Here is a 14,937-nt window from a genome sequence, read left to right as displayed (position 1 = left end):
TTAGCAGAAGAACGAGACACAATGCGCATGCAACGTCGTCTCGTTGGCACACCATTCTTCAGGACTGCAGGACGTTGCGTCACGTCCTGTTGAGTGTACTGTATGCCCGTTATGTTATTTGCGACCTGCAGAATCCACCCTAATCATGTACTGTACACCAGAAAAATCCCCTCGCCTGGCTAGAGTCGGAAATGCAAAGGGAGCCGTTCCGGATACCCTGCTGGCATATGGAGTTCCAGTTACGGAGTACATTTCGTGCTATTTCCGCAAAATACTCGACTGATATCGGCACTGCTACCCCAGGATGGAAAGCAAGTGTCCACAACAACAACTGGAAATTATATGGAGTACGGAGTACAGAGTACGAGACTCTCTGTTCAAGGTCTTGTTTTGTCGGTGAGCCAAGCGCAGGCCGACGGCTCACACTCACACCAGTGTCCATATTCAGTTTGGCAGCATGTCCTTGCTAGGCATTCTTGTTCTTCTTCCTCTTCTTCCCTACCATCGGCAAACAGAAGACCGCGGAAACGGAAATAGAGTTGTGACCGCCAGCGGATAAGTAAGCGATCGCACTGTGGATTCTGCTGCATATTGGCTCGTGGCAATGGATGCTTAGAGGGCATCAGGCCTTGTCCCCTTTGAGCGTGGAAGAGGTCTGGGGTGGGCCTGTTTCTTCTGCTCCTGCTTGCAAGTATTACAGGCATCTTCTTCTCTTCAGTCCATCCAGGAGAGTAGAGCTGGCCGGCATGCTCCTCCGGTTGATACTGCCCAAGTCGCAACTGGGTGCAGAGGCCACACCGCGGAAACGATGCCTGAGCCAGGGTGGTGTCTGTATGTACATGGTGCATGATGCTGCGTTCAAGCTGCCGGGGTCTCAAATTAGCGGGCAAGCCAAAGCTCGCCGTGCCCAGAGTTGTCACATCAGATAGCTCGCCGCCACAGTGCTAGAAACATTGAACTGTCGTGTCGTGCGGGGACTGGACGCCGTGCTGTCGGGCCAGCTTCCCGTTTCGATACTGGACGCTCTCTGCGATGTGCAGCAGCAGCAGCCGTAGTCTATTCGCCATTCTAGAAGCGTGCTGGGCTGAGAATTCCAAGACATGGTGCCGCAAATGGCGCTGGCACGTACGATGTATGAACCCTTGGTACTGCAGTCTCGCCTAATCCTTCGTGGCTGTCTAGTGACAGCGCGAAAGCCGAGCTGCTGCTACCTGGTAGTCGGGATGGAGCACTCGCAGCACCCAATTTGCCATCCATATTGTTGTTGCAGTCCACGCCGCCAGCACAGACCAGCGGCAGAAAATGGCCGCAGCAAGGGAAGGCAATTTCCCATTCCCGCAGCTCACATAGACGTGTCTGTAATAGACCCTTTTGGGGGTATGGCGATGAGCAACTGCGTACGCGCTGTGAAAGTCATTACGGACTTTTTACTTGCCAAGAACTTCATACAAAGTGCGAGTATGCATATATTGAACTAGCTTGCTCCTTGCATAATGCCGAATATTGGTTGAGTTGGCGAAATGCTTTGGCTTGTCAACTTGTGCCACCTTGCCTACCGCTCAATGCTGGCTTGGTGCATACAAGGTAGTGATAGTTTGCGCCATAGTGCATGTAATCTTGAACCTTCCGTCATCTTTGCAAAGTCGTGGGAAATTCGAGAACAAGCACCTATTCAATGAGAACAGCTATGCACAAGCGCAAATGCAGAAAGAGCATTTGCTGGGATAACCAAAGTAACCGACGCGCTGGGATGACTTCAAAAGCTTCCGAAGTCGTCAACGACAGGGCCCCTGGATCACCTCTGCCGAAGCTAGGGCCGGCAACAACGAAGAAGAGAATGGGCCTCTCGGTGAACTTACAGAGCCTTCCTGGAAAAAATACCAGTAGTGGTTACTGCTGATACCTGCTCCTAGCACTGCTGGTGCGGGCTGCTGTCGCCGCTTTGTGATAGGACGAGAATACGGTGCTAGCCCGCCAAGGATGAAGTCGGGGAGTTCCATCTCCACCGCCATGTGCTGAGCCTAAAAGGCTGCCTGGAAAGCCCAAACTCGTTTCACCTCTCGCGACTCCGTCCAGAGGTTCTGCGATGAATGCCTGTCTTCTGATGTAAATCCCCATATTAGGCCTCCTACTAGCAGCACGGCAGCACAGTCCCACGTGTATGAGAAGCCAGATGGGCCGGGATTCGTCGGGAGTGTCCCGCCACCTTCCCGTGACCTGGCCACGCCTACAGCACATGTATAGCCCATGTATCCAAGCTGGCTGGCGACGCTCACCCACGGCAAAAGATTCGCACGTCCTGGCGCTGCGCGGACGCAGGACAGCTGCAGCGCGCTACTGCATCCTGTACGCTCTGCGACGGCGTGCAATCAGTCGCGCCCCAAAGCCCGACCGGCCGCTGCTGGGACCCGACGGGCTGGGTGCGGATTGCGGGAGTCTATGGCTGGTGCTCCCGCTGGCAGCTCCCGTTGCACGCTTGCCGCACACCATCCTCCCAGAGAGCTGGGCCCGAAACGCTCGCCCGCCCAACCACAGACCACGGCCCCGTGGACCCTCGTGCATTGACGCCGCTGTGTCTCCCTGGCTGGCGGCAGCGACTGGAAGACCCCGCGCGAGCTCCGGTGCGTTGGACAGGCCCATCGAAGCCCCATCGTCGCCCGTTGCTAATTCCTAGGGGGTGGGGGGGAGGGCTTGGGAATAGGAGCTTCTCCCCATGAGTCGCGCGCTTGCGAGACGACATGAGCACAACGAGACCGCTGGACACGCCGATTCTGCTCGCCCGACAGATGCAGCACGGCATGGAGCACGAAGCGCAGCGCACTTGCTCGTTGTCCTCGTGCCAATTTGTGCGCTGCCAGAGAGGGAGAGAGAGAGGCGCAGGCAGTGGCGGTATTCTGCACTGACAGGCGGCGCGCACGCCTGCACCATGTGCATAGTACAGCATGAGCCGCCCTTGCTGGCCCAGGGATCCATGGGCTGGTAATTAGTCGTGATGATTTTTTTCCCAGCAAAGGATGACGATTCGGGCCCTCTGCCTTTTGCCCTTGCAGAAATACGGAGCAACGTTGTCTGACTAACCAGGAGCTGGCGGTGCCCTGTAGTGCCTTGTACAAGTACTGCTGCTAGGTAAGGTTAGTAGTGCCTCCGTACCTGCCTGCGCTCCTGGCTCAGGCAGGGAGCCTGTGAAGGAGAGAACGATCCCAGGTTGCTGGTGCCGGTCCGGTGCGGGTGCGCGTAGCCCAACACTGTGCACCTGCGCTGGCCAGGGCCTCTCTCGCTGGCGCACCACCCATCGCCGCCGGGCCCACACAGTAGCCACACTGGGCGAGCAGCTATTGCGCGCTAAGCATGCTGAAGCTGCAGGCTGGCTGGACCTGGCCTGACCTGGCATTAGTGCTAGCCATACCTGTAATAACTAACCACCCGCTCGGTCTCGCACGACGCTGTGCAACCTGTCGCTCTCCTCCGACTCTAATCTTCGCACACCACCGCTCCTCGCTGCGGCCTCATCGTGTCCGGCTTCACTTCAATCGCAGCAACTCGCCGGATGATGCGCTGTGACTGCTAGATCGTCGCTACATTCCTAGGCACGGGCCCTTTGCGACGCTTGCCGATTCCAATTCCACTGTCCAACACTCAGCCGCACCAACGCAAAACCCACGACCCTGAAGGATCGCCGTTAACCGTAGTAGCCGCTACTATTACCGGAACAAAAGCAAAGAGGAAAAAAAAAAAAAAAAAAAAAAAATTCAGAGCCTGCAAGAAAAAAGGAAAGAAATCTCCGGCAGCGATTCCGATTGTTTCGACAGGTCACATCGGATTACTTTTGCGATACACATTTGCAAGCCTGTCGGATTCCTTACCAAGCTTTTTTCCCAAGGTGTTCACCTACTGAGACAACCACTGCCGTCGCCGGTACTCCAACCAACAGCATCATGAGCTCCTCCGCCCAACCAGCGGGGCCATTGCCAAAGGCCGATAGAGAGAGGAAGGGAATTGTCAAAGTATTCGCCAAGGTCAAGGGCGTTTTGCGAAGAACTGGCACCGAGCGTCAAGCGTCTGCTGCCGCTGGAACGTCGGCAGGCGGTGTTGTCGCTACGACTACCACGACCCCAGGAGCTAAGACTGAGGATGCTCCCAAGCTGTATGTGTGGCGCTGAGTTGTTTATTGGGGGGCTTTTTTTTTCGGGCTGTCCTGTTCTGCTTATGTGTTGTGAGCGATGCTCATGGGCATCCTCCACGCTGGGCTTTACTGGGCTCGCCTGTGGCTGCTGTCCTGCCCTACTCAGAATATCGTGCTAACAAAACCTTGATATAGTATCAGCCATGTCGACGCCAAAGCTGCAGAAGCGAGAGCTCTTTACGAGGCCATGCCCGGTGTCAGCCGGCTCTCCAAGTTGGAGCTATTTGAAGAGCGGGCAAAGAAGCTGAATGAGCGATTTGGTCTGGAGATTCATCCTATGGAATGGCAGAGCGCTATCCCTAGCGATACTGTCCTTCGTATGGACAAGCCCATTCGAATGCGCATTCGACGGACCTGCCATCGCTGTAACGCTACCTTTGGCGCTACTAAAGAATGCCCCAACTGCAGCCATAGCCGCTGCACCAAATGCACGCGATATCCACCAAAGCGCTCCGAGGCTGAGATCATCGCTAGCCGTGAAAGGAGAGCTGCTAAGATCAAGGCCAACCGCGAGAATGCCCCGATACTGCCCGATTATGAACCAATAGAGAAGAACATTGTTCTGAAGCGCCCAAGCAAGACGGGAGGCCAGGATCTTATCCATAAGAAGCCTCGTCAACGTGTCCGACGAACTTGCCACGAATGCGATACCCTCTTCACAGCCGGAAATAAAACATGCGAAAAGTGCAAGCATGTTCGCTGCACGGACTGCCCCAGAGACCCGTAAGTTGACACTGCCCCTGAGTGGCGTTGCTTATATGCTAACAATAGTACGCGATAGGCCCAAGAAAGACAAGTATCCATTCGGCTATCCTGGCGATGAATTTGGACCAAAGAGTGTGCCTCACTATGAATGCTTGAATTGCAAAACTGTTTACCCTACCGGGGTCGAAGATGGGACGGAATGCAGGAAGTGCAAATTTCCCAAATCGCATGCCTCTCCCCGCGCTCGGCCTCGCAAGGTAGAACCAATACCCGATCCAGAAGTCATACGAAGACTGCAAGCCAAGCTGGACGACCTAAACCTCACATAGGGCTGTTCATCTTGGCTCTATCAACGCCGATAGGCCTATGCCTGCACCAATCTTTTAGCGAATTATTCTTCTTATTATGGTTTTGCATTCACCTTAACGTCTGCTCTGGTTTTTATAGAAACGGCTTGACGACGTCAATCGGCTTTATTGGAGCATCGATTCCGTGCTGAGGCATTTTCCACTCCGTCTTCACGCCCCCCCTTTTTTTTCCCCTTACAACCTCGTTTTACCTGGCGACGATTGTTTTTTTCCCCCCTGTCGCCCAACGTCGATCCAGCGAACATGCGAAAACAGCAACACTCTTTTTTCTTTGTCATCAATAAAATGAGAGAGCTGGAAACCGAAGAAAAAGTGAGCAGCGATCTGTCCATCATCGCTCTAACTACCTGACTAGAAGAGGCAACTGCGCGGTGGATATGACAGATAGACAAGGAGGGAAGTTGGCTTCAGTCGGGAACGACCATTGATGTAAACGAGTCGCTTTTGTATTTGTTCTTGCTCTCGACTCTTTTCATTATTTGTTTTTGATATACCTTGGTTTTTTCGTCTTGTTAAGCTTCAGCGTTACCAAAAAAAAAAAAGGCGAGAGAGCACGACTGGTTCCTTATTTTCTCCGTCTCTTTTCCTTTTCAACTTATTTATTATCGTTGACTTATTCCTATCAATCTTTCATTTTGTCATTCCAAGTTATCGTGTGTGGATTAAGTAATGATGCAAAAGCTCCAGTTTGAAACAGGATTTTACTTCTTTTTTTCCGATATGGTAGCTATAAGTATATATATGCATTTACTCATTTGCTTGAGCGCCAAGCCTGTGATGTCTAGAAGCGTGTATTATGTGACTTTGTTGCTGTTGTCTAGAGAAGTAATGTCATGTTGTGTGCATTATACCAATTATCACTACTGCTATTATATGAATCCTGCTATGTATTCCATCCAATACTGCTTCACATGATGTAATCCTTCTCGCCATCTTCCTTGTCGCCGCTTTCAAACCTCAACAATATACAAGGTTTACCAAACAAATAAATCAAGTGCACCTACTCCTCTATGATATGTGGCTCAAGCACCAACCTCGCTGTAGGCGGCACGCAAGGCCCCAGCGTGTCAAGCCGATTCGCCTTCCGTCCAATATGCCTTCCTCCAGCACCATCCATACGGTTGTTCAAGTATATATGCTGATCTCTCAACGGCTGCTGCCCCGCCACCAGGCCCCTAAACTCATTCAGGTTGTAAATGGGCATCAGCCGATGCGTCGGGTAAAAGCGACCTCTGATAGACTGTTCCTTAAAAACCACGTTATCCTTGACGAGAACCCAGCACCATTGCCGGCTGCGCGTGACCTGGGTCCGCCATCGAATCTCGTCTTGCATGGCGAGCGGGAGCTTATCCTTCTCATCGTCAATGACGGTGCCAGCGACGCCGGGCCCCTTGGCCAGCTGGTAGATTGGTCCGCGGAAGAAGATTGAGCCAGGATAGTCGGCGCTGGTGAAGATGTGCAGCAAACCCATCACAGTTGTCGGGCTGGAGTTGGCCTCTGCCCCTGCCATTTTCACCCGCACGGTGTCGCCGATTTCGAGGCGCTCGGCACCGAAGAAACATCCGAAATATGATACGGCCTTGCCGGTGGGATCGTCACCACGACGAGTCCAGAGGGAATGAGAGAAGTCGACTTTCGACGCGGCCATTTTGGAGGCATCTAGATTCAGAAGATCTCGACGGACAGAATTATTCCCGGCAGATTGAAACATGTTTTCCCAAGGCACCTCATCAAATATCTTGTCTTTGAGCTCTGCAATGTCAACAGAGGGGACGCTATAGCAGTAGAAGGGTCGCAAGTCGGCCTCAGCCTTTGAGACATTAGCTTGAGGCACCGTGGCGTGGCCTAAGGGAAGTAAATCGAATACCATCCCATTAGGGGTGACGTTAGGGGGGGTGGCAATAATCCCAAGGCGCCATGTATTGCCCGTCTGATACCATACCAGCTCTCCAGCTCGGAAAAGCAATGAGCCCTTTAATGACCATTGGATAGCCTGTGGTTTTGGTTGCAGAGCTGCCTGTTGCTGAATCGTCTGCTGCTGAACCATCTGCTGCTGGGCCGTCTGCTGGGCCGTCTGCTGCTGAAGCGGTGTGGGCGCTGCAGCTGCAGGAACAGGCACTGGAGTCGAAGGATTGGTGGCAGCTATGGGAGGTGGCTGGGATGGCGTCTGTTGTAAGATCTGGGGTGTTTGAGTGGGCTGGATCGGCTCGCGCGGCTGAATAGGCGTGGGTAGGGGTACGGGAGTCTGCTGGATGGGCTTTGGCTGTGCCGGCTGTAGAGGCTGCTGTGCTCCTTGTGGATGAGGCGTAATATTTGGCGGTCTGTAAGATGATTGACCAGGCATTGGGGGTAGCGGAACGGGTGTCACTTTGATCGGCCTCTCAGATTTCTCGGCCTTTGCTGAGGACTGTTCGGCTGGGGCTTGAATAGGAGGTGGAATCGGAGAATGAGCCGGGACGGGGATAGAGGCGTGAGTTAAACTTTGGCCGATAGCTTGGGCCACTGGTTCTTCGGGCGCATATGAAGCCTTCACAGGAGCAGGTACGTTACAATGAACACAGCAGCAATCGCCATAGTCCTTGGATGCCGAGAGCAGCCATATCAAGTGAACGCCGAATTCTTGTGGGCTTTTGAATAGCTTTGACTTGGTAGGGTATCCAGAAACCCAAAGATGCTTGGATTTCTCGTATAACCAGTACCCTCGTGGGAAATTCACATACCACGGGTTTCCCTCTGCACGAAATTTCATTAGGCTGTGTCCTTGTGGCATCATCATGCTCCCCTCGCTTGGGCAAATCACTCACCGTCTGGGTTGGGAGACAGCTCCTGTTTCAATAGAATACCCAGCTTTATCCGCCACTCTACAAATCTTGGGTCATCTTCGGCCAATCTCGTCATCTGTGGTTTTGTTCGTGGCGTCTTGTCTGCGACAGCTGCTTCCTTGCCCGACTTCTTCGCAGCGTTGGCGGCCGGCGCTGGTGTTGTCACCGGCCAATACCCTGGCCCGGTGTCTGCTCCATCGCTTCTCGCAATGCGAATCACATCAAAATCTTTGGTGTCCATGACTTCTAAATTGTGGTGCCGCTCGTCTTACTCGCCCCAGACGAGCGCGGACAATGTTCTGCCTCTCACGGCCACACAGAGCCTGAGCCGACACGTGGGTCACGAGACTCCTTGGTTTGAGGTGGATTTTAAAGAAGTGGTATATCTCATACAAGTAGCCGAAGGAAATAGATGTAGATGGTCGTGCAGGTATTGTCTGACAAGATGCTTGCTAATCCGAATAGCTCAAGGGGCGCGCTGTTGGGTCGGATTCTAGAGTGAAGAAGAATACTGGAAGATACTTAAAAGAGCCGCTCTGAGAGATTCATAGAGAGCAGCGTGCCTCAATGAAATAACCGAAGATGTTTAATTGTAAGGCATATTTTGTAACCCGATACCACGATGGAATTAGTAAATTGACTATTTGCTCTGTTTTGACGCAATGATGGATTGATTGCTTCAAACGACAAAACCGACGTGTAGCGGTTGGTCAGTGAGATCTGATGAGTCATCAATGCTGTGGCGCAGTCGTCAACGGGCAAACTACTAACCTATGTACATAGGTACTAAATTCTATACAAAGTATGAAGTACAAATCTCCTAATGAAATTCATGATTTAGGAATTTGAAGATGTTTGAAAAGTATTGAGAAGAAAAGTACTATAAAGTGATGAAGGGCGGTGGACTTGTGTCTATGTGGAACTACTGTATGCTAACTTGCAAAACTGAGGATATACGCTTCGTATTCTACGTAGGCGCTGATAGAGAGAGCGTCCTTCGTTTATCATTTTTCCATCTCAAAATATCACTGTCTGAAGCGTACATTTCATAATAACCAAAAATATGCATGTGAGAGATTAAAAAGTTGTATGTGACGTCTGGCATTAATGCACAATTTCGACAACTTCTGTCTTCTGCTGGGCAGATCAAGCCACGCACCGCCACAGGCAATCAATGAGGCACGCGTGATTCACGCGTTTTTGTGCCACTGCCCTAATGGCCGATAAGGAATTCGAAGCTCTCCCAACATCAGAAGCCCCTTCTGAAGCTGATTTGATGAGATAATTCCATCTCATAAATAATACGAGTCAGAGACCAAACATAGATGGAGCCTCCAACCAACTATGGCCATGGAAATAGGGCCTTTCTTCAGGCCCTTCTTGCCAGAGGGACGTTGACCTATCCGGAAGCACGGCCTATAATTGCAGCCATCATCAATGCCGATAATGCAAAGAATCCCGATAGCGAGGAATGCAGGCCTGATCAGGTGTCAGAACAGATCTTCATGAAATACATCGACAAAGCTTCTAGCGCCGTATCCTTGTTTGATTATGAGATCCGGAGCACACAGCATCAGGCGACCAAAGAGAGAATCTTCGCGCTCGTTAACACCGCCTCTGACCCCCAAACTCAGCTGGCCACAATTTACAGTCCAGAAGAGCTATCATTTATCAAAAGAGTCCTCGATGCCATGTTTGAGAAATTCAATCGGCCCCGCATGGAATCCCTTTGTATCACCGAAATGCAAGCCATCAAGCTGGCGAGACCACCACGCAGAGAAAGCCAAGGAGGAGATGAACCGCAATCACAAGCTCCAGTAGATAGAGGGCTAAAGCACAGCGAAGTGGAAAATGTCCTCGAAAGTCTGGTAGAAGGCGGTTGGTTTGAGATTAGTAGGGAAGGATTCTACTCGCTCTCACCTCGCGCACTGATGGAGCTTCGCCCGTGGCTGGTCGACATGTATAATGACGCAGACGCTGAGCCTAACGACTGGCAACGAATCAAATTTTGTGAAGCCTGCAAAGAGATCGTGACCTGGGGGCTCAGATGCTCAGACCCTGATTGCACGCTCCGACTGCACGACATCTGCCAACAAGCATTCTGGAGGTCACGACGAGGGACAACTTGCCCCAAATGCTCTCGGGAATGGACTGGGGATCACTATGTAGGAGAGAGAGCCATCACAATGACTGAGGCGTATCAAAGAGGCCGAAGACGAAGTGGTGGCCATAGAAACACGTTGGCAGATGATGTTATACGTGAGCAAGGGGCCGAGGAAGAGAGCGAAGGCGAAGAAGTGGGAGGGGGAGAGGAGGAAGAGGAAGAGGAATAGCTCTATGGCGGATCTAAATAGCATTGGTGACGAGATCTTTTGCGCTGCAACCTGGAATAGGTACTGGCATTTGGGCATATTAAGGATGGACGGGAATTATTAGCATGACTATTTACGAAGGATACCCCAGCATAATGCTGTTATTCAGCTAAGAAATATACATATATATATTAAGTTTGCAGTGCCACATCAGGACAAAATATTTGACTATCAAATGTCGCCTTTGGTGTGCTTATAAGATTTACACGGTACCCATTTTTGCCATGTGCTCCGCGTTATGGCACCCTTGAAGCTCGAGATGCATCGTGGCTTTGATTGGCTGAAGCTCCCAGGGCGGCATCCAATGACATCACTGTAACGATGGTCATTTGTCGCCATCATAGATGCATGCACGTGTCAGCTAATTAAGACATACTAGTATTATTGATTCCAGATTGACGAAGACTACCTAACATCTCATTCTTGCCTCAAACACCTACGGCGCAGTCATTCCCTCAACGATCACTGCCTAACCGCTGTTATTCAACTTACCTTTATTACGCGACCGAGGCAAACCAAGATGTTGGAATATTTTTCCTATAAAAAATTCAAAAAGTCCAAGGAAGAAAAGGATGCAAAGGAAGTCAAGAAGGACGACACAAAGACTGAAGCAGACGGAAATAAACCCGTCGCAGAGAAAGAGGATGGCAAGAAGGGCGAGAATTCCGGCTCATCTATCCCCGAGTCTCAAGCTCAGAAGGCCGTCCTGAAACCTGAAGACGAGCGATTCCTCGAAGAACTCCTCGCGCAGGATACCGATGGCCCTCCGCCACCGCTTCCCCCGCGCATCTACACGTACGACGTAGATTGGCATTCAAGCGACGAGGCATCCATCGCCGAATCAAAGAAAACCACTGATGATGAGAAAGAGGAGGCTGGGAAGACACCAGCTGCCGCAAAAAAGGAAGACGCTTCTGCAAAAGCCACCAACAAAGCAGACAAGGAAAAGGCAGAAAAGAAGCCCAACCGACTGTCGCTTCTATTCACACGGAGCAAGAAGCCAGCGGACCACCCCAAGTCCAGCGACTCACTCAAACCAGATGCCGAAGACGTCACGCCAAAGGAAGCCGAGCGCGAGAAGAAGGACCTCACCCGCGTTCTCGACCGGCTCAGTCTCTCCGCCAAGAACAACACAGTCGTCTCCGAGTCCAACGGCTCGTCTGACCTCCTCCAAAGATTCACACAAGTCTTCAAAGACCTCGTCAACGGCGTGCCCACCGCCTATGACGACCTCACCAAGTTGATTGAGGACCGCGACGGCTCCATCAATAAGCTTTTCGACAAGCTGCCAGATTCGCTGAAGAAGCTTGTCACGCAGCTCCCCGATAAGCTGACTACGACGCTGGCTCCGGAACTTCTAGCCGCTGCTGCGGAGAGCCAGGGCATCAAGGTGGTTGAAGGCGGCATGAAGGGGACGGCCAAGAGGATGCTGATGGGGCAAAACCTGGCCGACTTGGTGAAGAGGCCTGGAGCGATTGTCGGTATGCTGAAGGCGATTGTGGAGGTCTTGAAAACGAGGTGGCCGGCGTTCATTGGCATGAATGTCATTTGGAGCGTTGCTCTAAGCTGTGAGTAGTAGTACTTTCTTGTTCATCTCCAGATACAAAGGAATCTAACTAATAATGACGCAGTGCTCCTTGTTGTACTCTGGTACTGTTACAAACGCGGTCGCGAAGAACGAATTCTCCGTGAGGCTGAGGCCGAAGCCGGAGCCAGTGCTGAAGTTGGCGCCAGTAGCGAAGCCGATAGTCGACGGTTTGAGGAGCTCTCTGACGACTCTACCGGTGAAGAATCTGGACAGAAGAATGCAGACGCCGCGGAGGAGGCCGCAGAGGCCGCAGAAGCCATACCGGTGATCATAACGTCACCAGATGGGGAAGAACGAGCATCGCCTGCACCGAAAGGAGCTTCGACACCAGAGATGCCGCGGCTTGATGCTTCAGAAGAGCAGAACAACCCCTAAGGGACACAGCCTACTTTGTGGTTGATGAGATTGAACGATACCCCCTTTTAATGAGATGGATATGACGACATGAGATTTTGGTATTAGTATTAGTACTGAATTTTTTTTTTAATTTTAGTTTTTAGTTTTTAGTTTTTTTTCTTGCAATGTTACGTTACGCATGATATGCAAATGGGTATCTTATGTTATGATACATCTAAGTTATGTATCTGTTGTTGGTTGATGCAACCTCCGTCTAAATCAATCATCTTGCACCAATTCCTTGATCTCTTCCCTGCCAGGCGCCATGACTACATCCTTGCTCTTCTCGTCAACATCCGCCTGGTTGGTGGCACCGCCGCCGTCCTCCATCCAAAAGTCCACTTCGTCGATGATGTCGTAGACCACATCCTCTGCAATCTGCTCCTGGTAGCGCTCGAAGACGGCATGCAGGGAGTTTGTGTTGAGCCCATCAGGCTGGATCATGTCCACTTCGCCATTTGTAGAGTCATAATCCGCTGGCGGATACCAGAAGTCTGGTCCAAAGTTGACTTCCACAGCGCCACCCCTGAAAACGCTGACGGCGGGATAGTACCCTAGCATGCCGTCATCGAGGCCTTCTCGGGCGCCGACTTGGGGCATTGGTTTCGACGCTGGCGGGAGGAATCCCAAAAGATTCTCAAACGGTGTCCCCATTAGTACACCGTTTTTGTAGACTCTGATATAGGAGTCGGGAAGGGTGCGTAAGGCAGCCGATGGGTGTGTTGGGCTCGGAGCATCTGTGGAAGAGCTTGCCGATACCGCTGGTGAAGGATTCATAAGATCTTCTAGTTCCTTGGTGGTATGGTATTCGATCTTCTCAAAGTACGTATGCGCCTTGAATCGGATCGGCACTCGGTCTCGCACAATATTGGCGGCTTCTGCGGTTAGTGGCGGTGGTTCGTCGGTAGCATCTACAGCAGGGTTATAATGCCCAGCCATGATTTTCCTATGCAGATGCTCTGAGGGTAGCTGAATCTCGAGGCCAATGACATCGCCTTCCCTTATACCCTCGCCGGGAGGAAAGAATTCTTTCGGCCGGGACATGAAGACCTTCTCGCCAGCTACATCTCGGATACCATAGCTGTAAGCATCGAAACCGACGGGCGCATCGAGCGATGCCTCTCGTCTGGCCCATCCCATGCGTACGTGTCTGCCTCCCACTGGCTTCGCGTCACCGTCCCTTGGCTGTTGTATGCCCTGTGTAACTCTGCACTCCCAATACCACCTCCCTTCGCGTACCGCTACATTGGCCCTCGCCATTCGGAAACCTTTATTGGTAGTCACTTGTCGACCGGATTTGTCGAAAAAGACGTGCGTAGCGGCATCCTCGAAGCTCATCCTCGGCCCGAATGGTTCTGGCTCAGTCTGTCGATAGTATAGTGTGGAAGGAAATAGAGGGTCGGCAATACATGGGGTATAGCGAAAGTTTTTCTTGTTGAAGACACTTTTGTTTTGGAGTCGTTAGTAGATTGGAAGATATAGAAAGCTTTGAGTAGTGCCGCCTTACTGATCAGACGTTTCCATGAACTCAATTGCTTGTCCGTCGGGCCCATCAGCCCGATGATGCAGCGTCATCACAGGCCCGCGAGGGGGGTCAAAGTCCGATAGCTTTGGCGGTGCCAGCTTATACCGAAGAGGTCGGTTCTCGCTCGGCTCGGGCTCGTGTCTAGCCTTGGGATCTGGAGTGGCGGGGTTGCTATCGCCGCCTTTGGCCTCGCGTTTCTTGAGGGTGTCTTTCTTCGCCCTGACAGGCTTGGAGCGCCCCGACTGTGACGCATCGTCGGCATGCTGAGCTTCGGAGGAGGGTTTGACATCTGGATTCAGCGGTGAGGGCACGGCAGGGCTGTGGCCTTCGTCAAAGGCGCGCTTCTGAGGGATGGACGAGAGGGACGCGGTGGGGGTGAGCTCCCGCTTCGGGCTCCCGACGTCTGAAGCCATCCTAGACGATGGGCCGTGGCGGAATAGGGAAGAGGCCCAGGCCTTTAGAGGAGATGAGAGTGATGGCTGATTGAGCTGTGATGGCAATTGGCAGCTGTGCCACGAGATATCGGCAGCAATGGCGGGGGAATGTGTATCTGTTTGTCTGCTTGCTAGCGGAGCTGGGGACGCACGACGCCGCAAAATCGCAGCTCCCCAGGTTAGTAGACTAGCATCTCCGTATCGATTGCAGCAGGCATGCGTGCCGCGTTATCTTATCGGTCTGATCGCGTCAAGCCAGCTCATGACAAAAACGTTCTAGCCTTGCCGATGACCGACGAGTGTGGCTGCCCCTTGTTTGCACAGCCGCAGCCAATGGGAGGTCGACAATTGTAAGCAGAGGCATCCAGGCAACAGTATAGCGGCCGCGTCATTGGCCATCTGCTGGGACAGTGGGCTGGCGGCGGGCTCGCGGTGGGTTGCAGTGGATTTGGCCGCTGTTGGGGGACCCTTCGGGAGCTTTTTGCATGCTGAAGTGACGCTTCTAGGCCTTGATGCAGCGCGCCAGTCACGCCAGTGCAGCGGC

The 14,937-nt window shown here is 52.2% G+C and overlaps 7 protein-coding genes across 7 annotated transcripts; 5 read left to right on the top strand and 2 right to left on the bottom strand.

Moving 5' to 3' along the window:
• Nucleotides 1–608: 608 nt before the first annotated feature.
• Nucleotides 609–929, top strand: TrAFT101_001241 (uncharacterized protein; the record flags this gene model as incomplete). Its single annotated transcript, XM_066126280.1, has 1 exon — nt 609–929. The coding sequence occupies one exon, from the start codon at nt 609–611 to the stop codon at nt 927–929; it is 321 nt and encodes a 106-aa protein (XP_065982381.1).
• Nucleotides 930–2,173: 1,244 nt separating this feature from the next.
• On the top strand, nt 2,174–2,674 carry TrAFT101_001240 (uncharacterized protein; the record flags this gene model as incomplete). The annotated part of the gene is made up of 1 exon (XM_066126279.1): nt 2,174–2,674. One exon carries the CDS (start codon nt 2,174–2,176, stop codon nt 2,672–2,674), a length of 501 nt encoding a protein of 166 aa, XP_065982380.1.
• A 709-nt stretch (nt 2,675–3,383) lies between these two features.
• Nucleotides 3,384–6,002, top strand: TrAFT101_001239 (uncharacterized protein). The gene is made up of 3 exons (XM_066126278.1): nt 3,384–4,144; nt 4,319–4,906; nt 4,965–6,002. Exons 1-3 carry the CDS (start codon nt 3,936–3,938, stop codon nt 5,215–5,217), a joined length of 1,050 nt encoding a protein of 349 aa, XP_065982379.1. The 5' UTR covers nt 3,384–3,935; the 3' UTR covers nt 5,218–6,002.
• Nucleotides 6,003–6,023: 21 nt separating this feature from the next.
• On the bottom strand, nt 6,024–8,731 carry TrAFT101_001238 (uncharacterized protein). The gene is made up of 2 exons (XM_024904950.2): nt 8,061–8,731; nt 6,024–7,989 (listed from the first exon to the last, which is right to left on the bottom strand). Exons 1-2 carry the CDS (start codon nt 8,317–8,319, stop codon nt 6,257–6,259), a joined length of 1,992 nt encoding a protein of 663 aa, XP_024765480.1. The 5' UTR covers nt 8,320–8,731; the 3' UTR covers nt 6,024–6,256.
• Nucleotides 8,732–9,313: 582 nt separating this feature from the next.
• TrAFT101_001237 (uncharacterized protein) lies at nt 9,314–10,592 on the top strand. The gene has a single exon (XM_024907545.2). It carries the CDS (start codon nt 9,404–9,406, stop codon nt 10,409–10,411), a length of 1,008 nt encoding a protein of 335 aa, XP_024765479.1. The 5' UTR covers nt 9,314–9,403; the 3' UTR covers nt 10,412–10,592.
• Nucleotides 10,593–10,841: 249 nt separating this feature from the next.
• Nucleotides 10,842–12,589, top strand: TrAFT101_001236 (uncharacterized protein). Its single transcript, XM_024909445.2, has 2 exons — nt 10,842–12,018; nt 12,082–12,589. Exons 1-2 carry the CDS (start codon nt 10,971–10,973, stop codon nt 12,411–12,413), a joined length of 1,380 nt encoding a protein of 459 aa, XP_024765478.1. The 5' UTR covers nt 10,842–10,970; the 3' UTR covers nt 12,414–12,589.
• On the bottom strand, nt 12,434–14,585 carry TrAFT101_001235 (uncharacterized protein). Its single transcript, XM_024909444.2, has 2 exons — nt 13,942–14,585; nt 12,434–13,878 (listed from the first exon to the last, which is right to left on the bottom strand). The coding sequence occupies exons 1-2, from the start codon at nt 14,370–14,372 to the stop codon at nt 12,654–12,656; spliced, it is 1,656 nt and encodes a 551-aa protein (XP_024765477.1). The 5' UTR covers nt 14,373–14,585; the 3' UTR covers nt 12,434–12,653.
• Between the last annotated feature and the right edge of the window lie 352 nt (nt 14,586–14,937).

Source organism: Trichoderma asperellum, chromosome 1, assembly GCF_020647865.1.
Source record: "Trichoderma asperellum chromosome 1, complete sequence".
Classification (NCBI taxonomy): domain Eukaryota; kingdom Fungi; phylum Ascomycota; class Sordariomycetes; order Hypocreales; family Hypocreaceae; genus Trichoderma; species Trichoderma asperellum.
The sequence above is the reverse complement of the archived record's forward strand: the minus strand, read 5'-3'. Positions and strand labels throughout refer to the sequence as shown.

Coding starts and splice junctions, on each gene's coding strand:
- TrAFT101_001235 (XM_024909444.2), bottom strand. CDS start 14,372: ATGGCTTCAGACGTCGGGAGCCCGAAGCGGGAGCTCACCCCCACCGCG. Junction 13,879..13,941: donor TTCATGGAAACGTCTGATCA/GTAAGGCGGCAC, acceptor CCAAAACAAAAG/TGTCTTCAACAAGAAAAACT.
- TrAFT101_001239 (XM_066126278.1), top strand. CDS start 3,936: ATGAGCTCCTCCGCCCAACCAGCGGGGCCATTGCCAAAGGCCGATAGA. Junction 4,145..4,318: donor ACTGAGGATGCTCCCAAGCT/GTATGTGTGGCG, acceptor ACCTTGATATAG/TATCAGCCATGTCGACGCCA. Junction 4,907..4,964: donor ACGGACTGCCCCAGAGACCC/GTAAGTTGACAC, acceptor AGTACGCGATAG/GCCCAAGAAAGACAAGTATC.
- TrAFT101_001237 (XM_024907545.2), top strand. CDS start 9,404: ATGGAGCCTCCAACCAACTATGGCCATGGAAATAGGGCCTTTCTTCAG.
- TrAFT101_001236 (XM_024909445.2), top strand. CDS start 10,971: ATGTTGGAATATTTTTCCTATAAAAAATTCAAAAAGTCCAAGGAAGAA. Junction 12,019..12,081: donor TTGGAGCGTTGCTCTAAGCT/GTGAGTAGTAGT, acceptor ATAATGACGCAG/TGCTCCTTGTTGTACTCTGG.
- TrAFT101_001238 (XM_024904950.2), bottom strand. CDS start 8,319: ATGGACACCAAAGATTTTGATGTGATTCGCATTGCGAGAAGCGATGGA. Junction 7,990..8,060: donor GCTGTCTCCCAACCCAGACG/GTGAGTGATTTG, acceptor AATTTCGTGCAG/AGGGAAACCCGTGGTATGTG.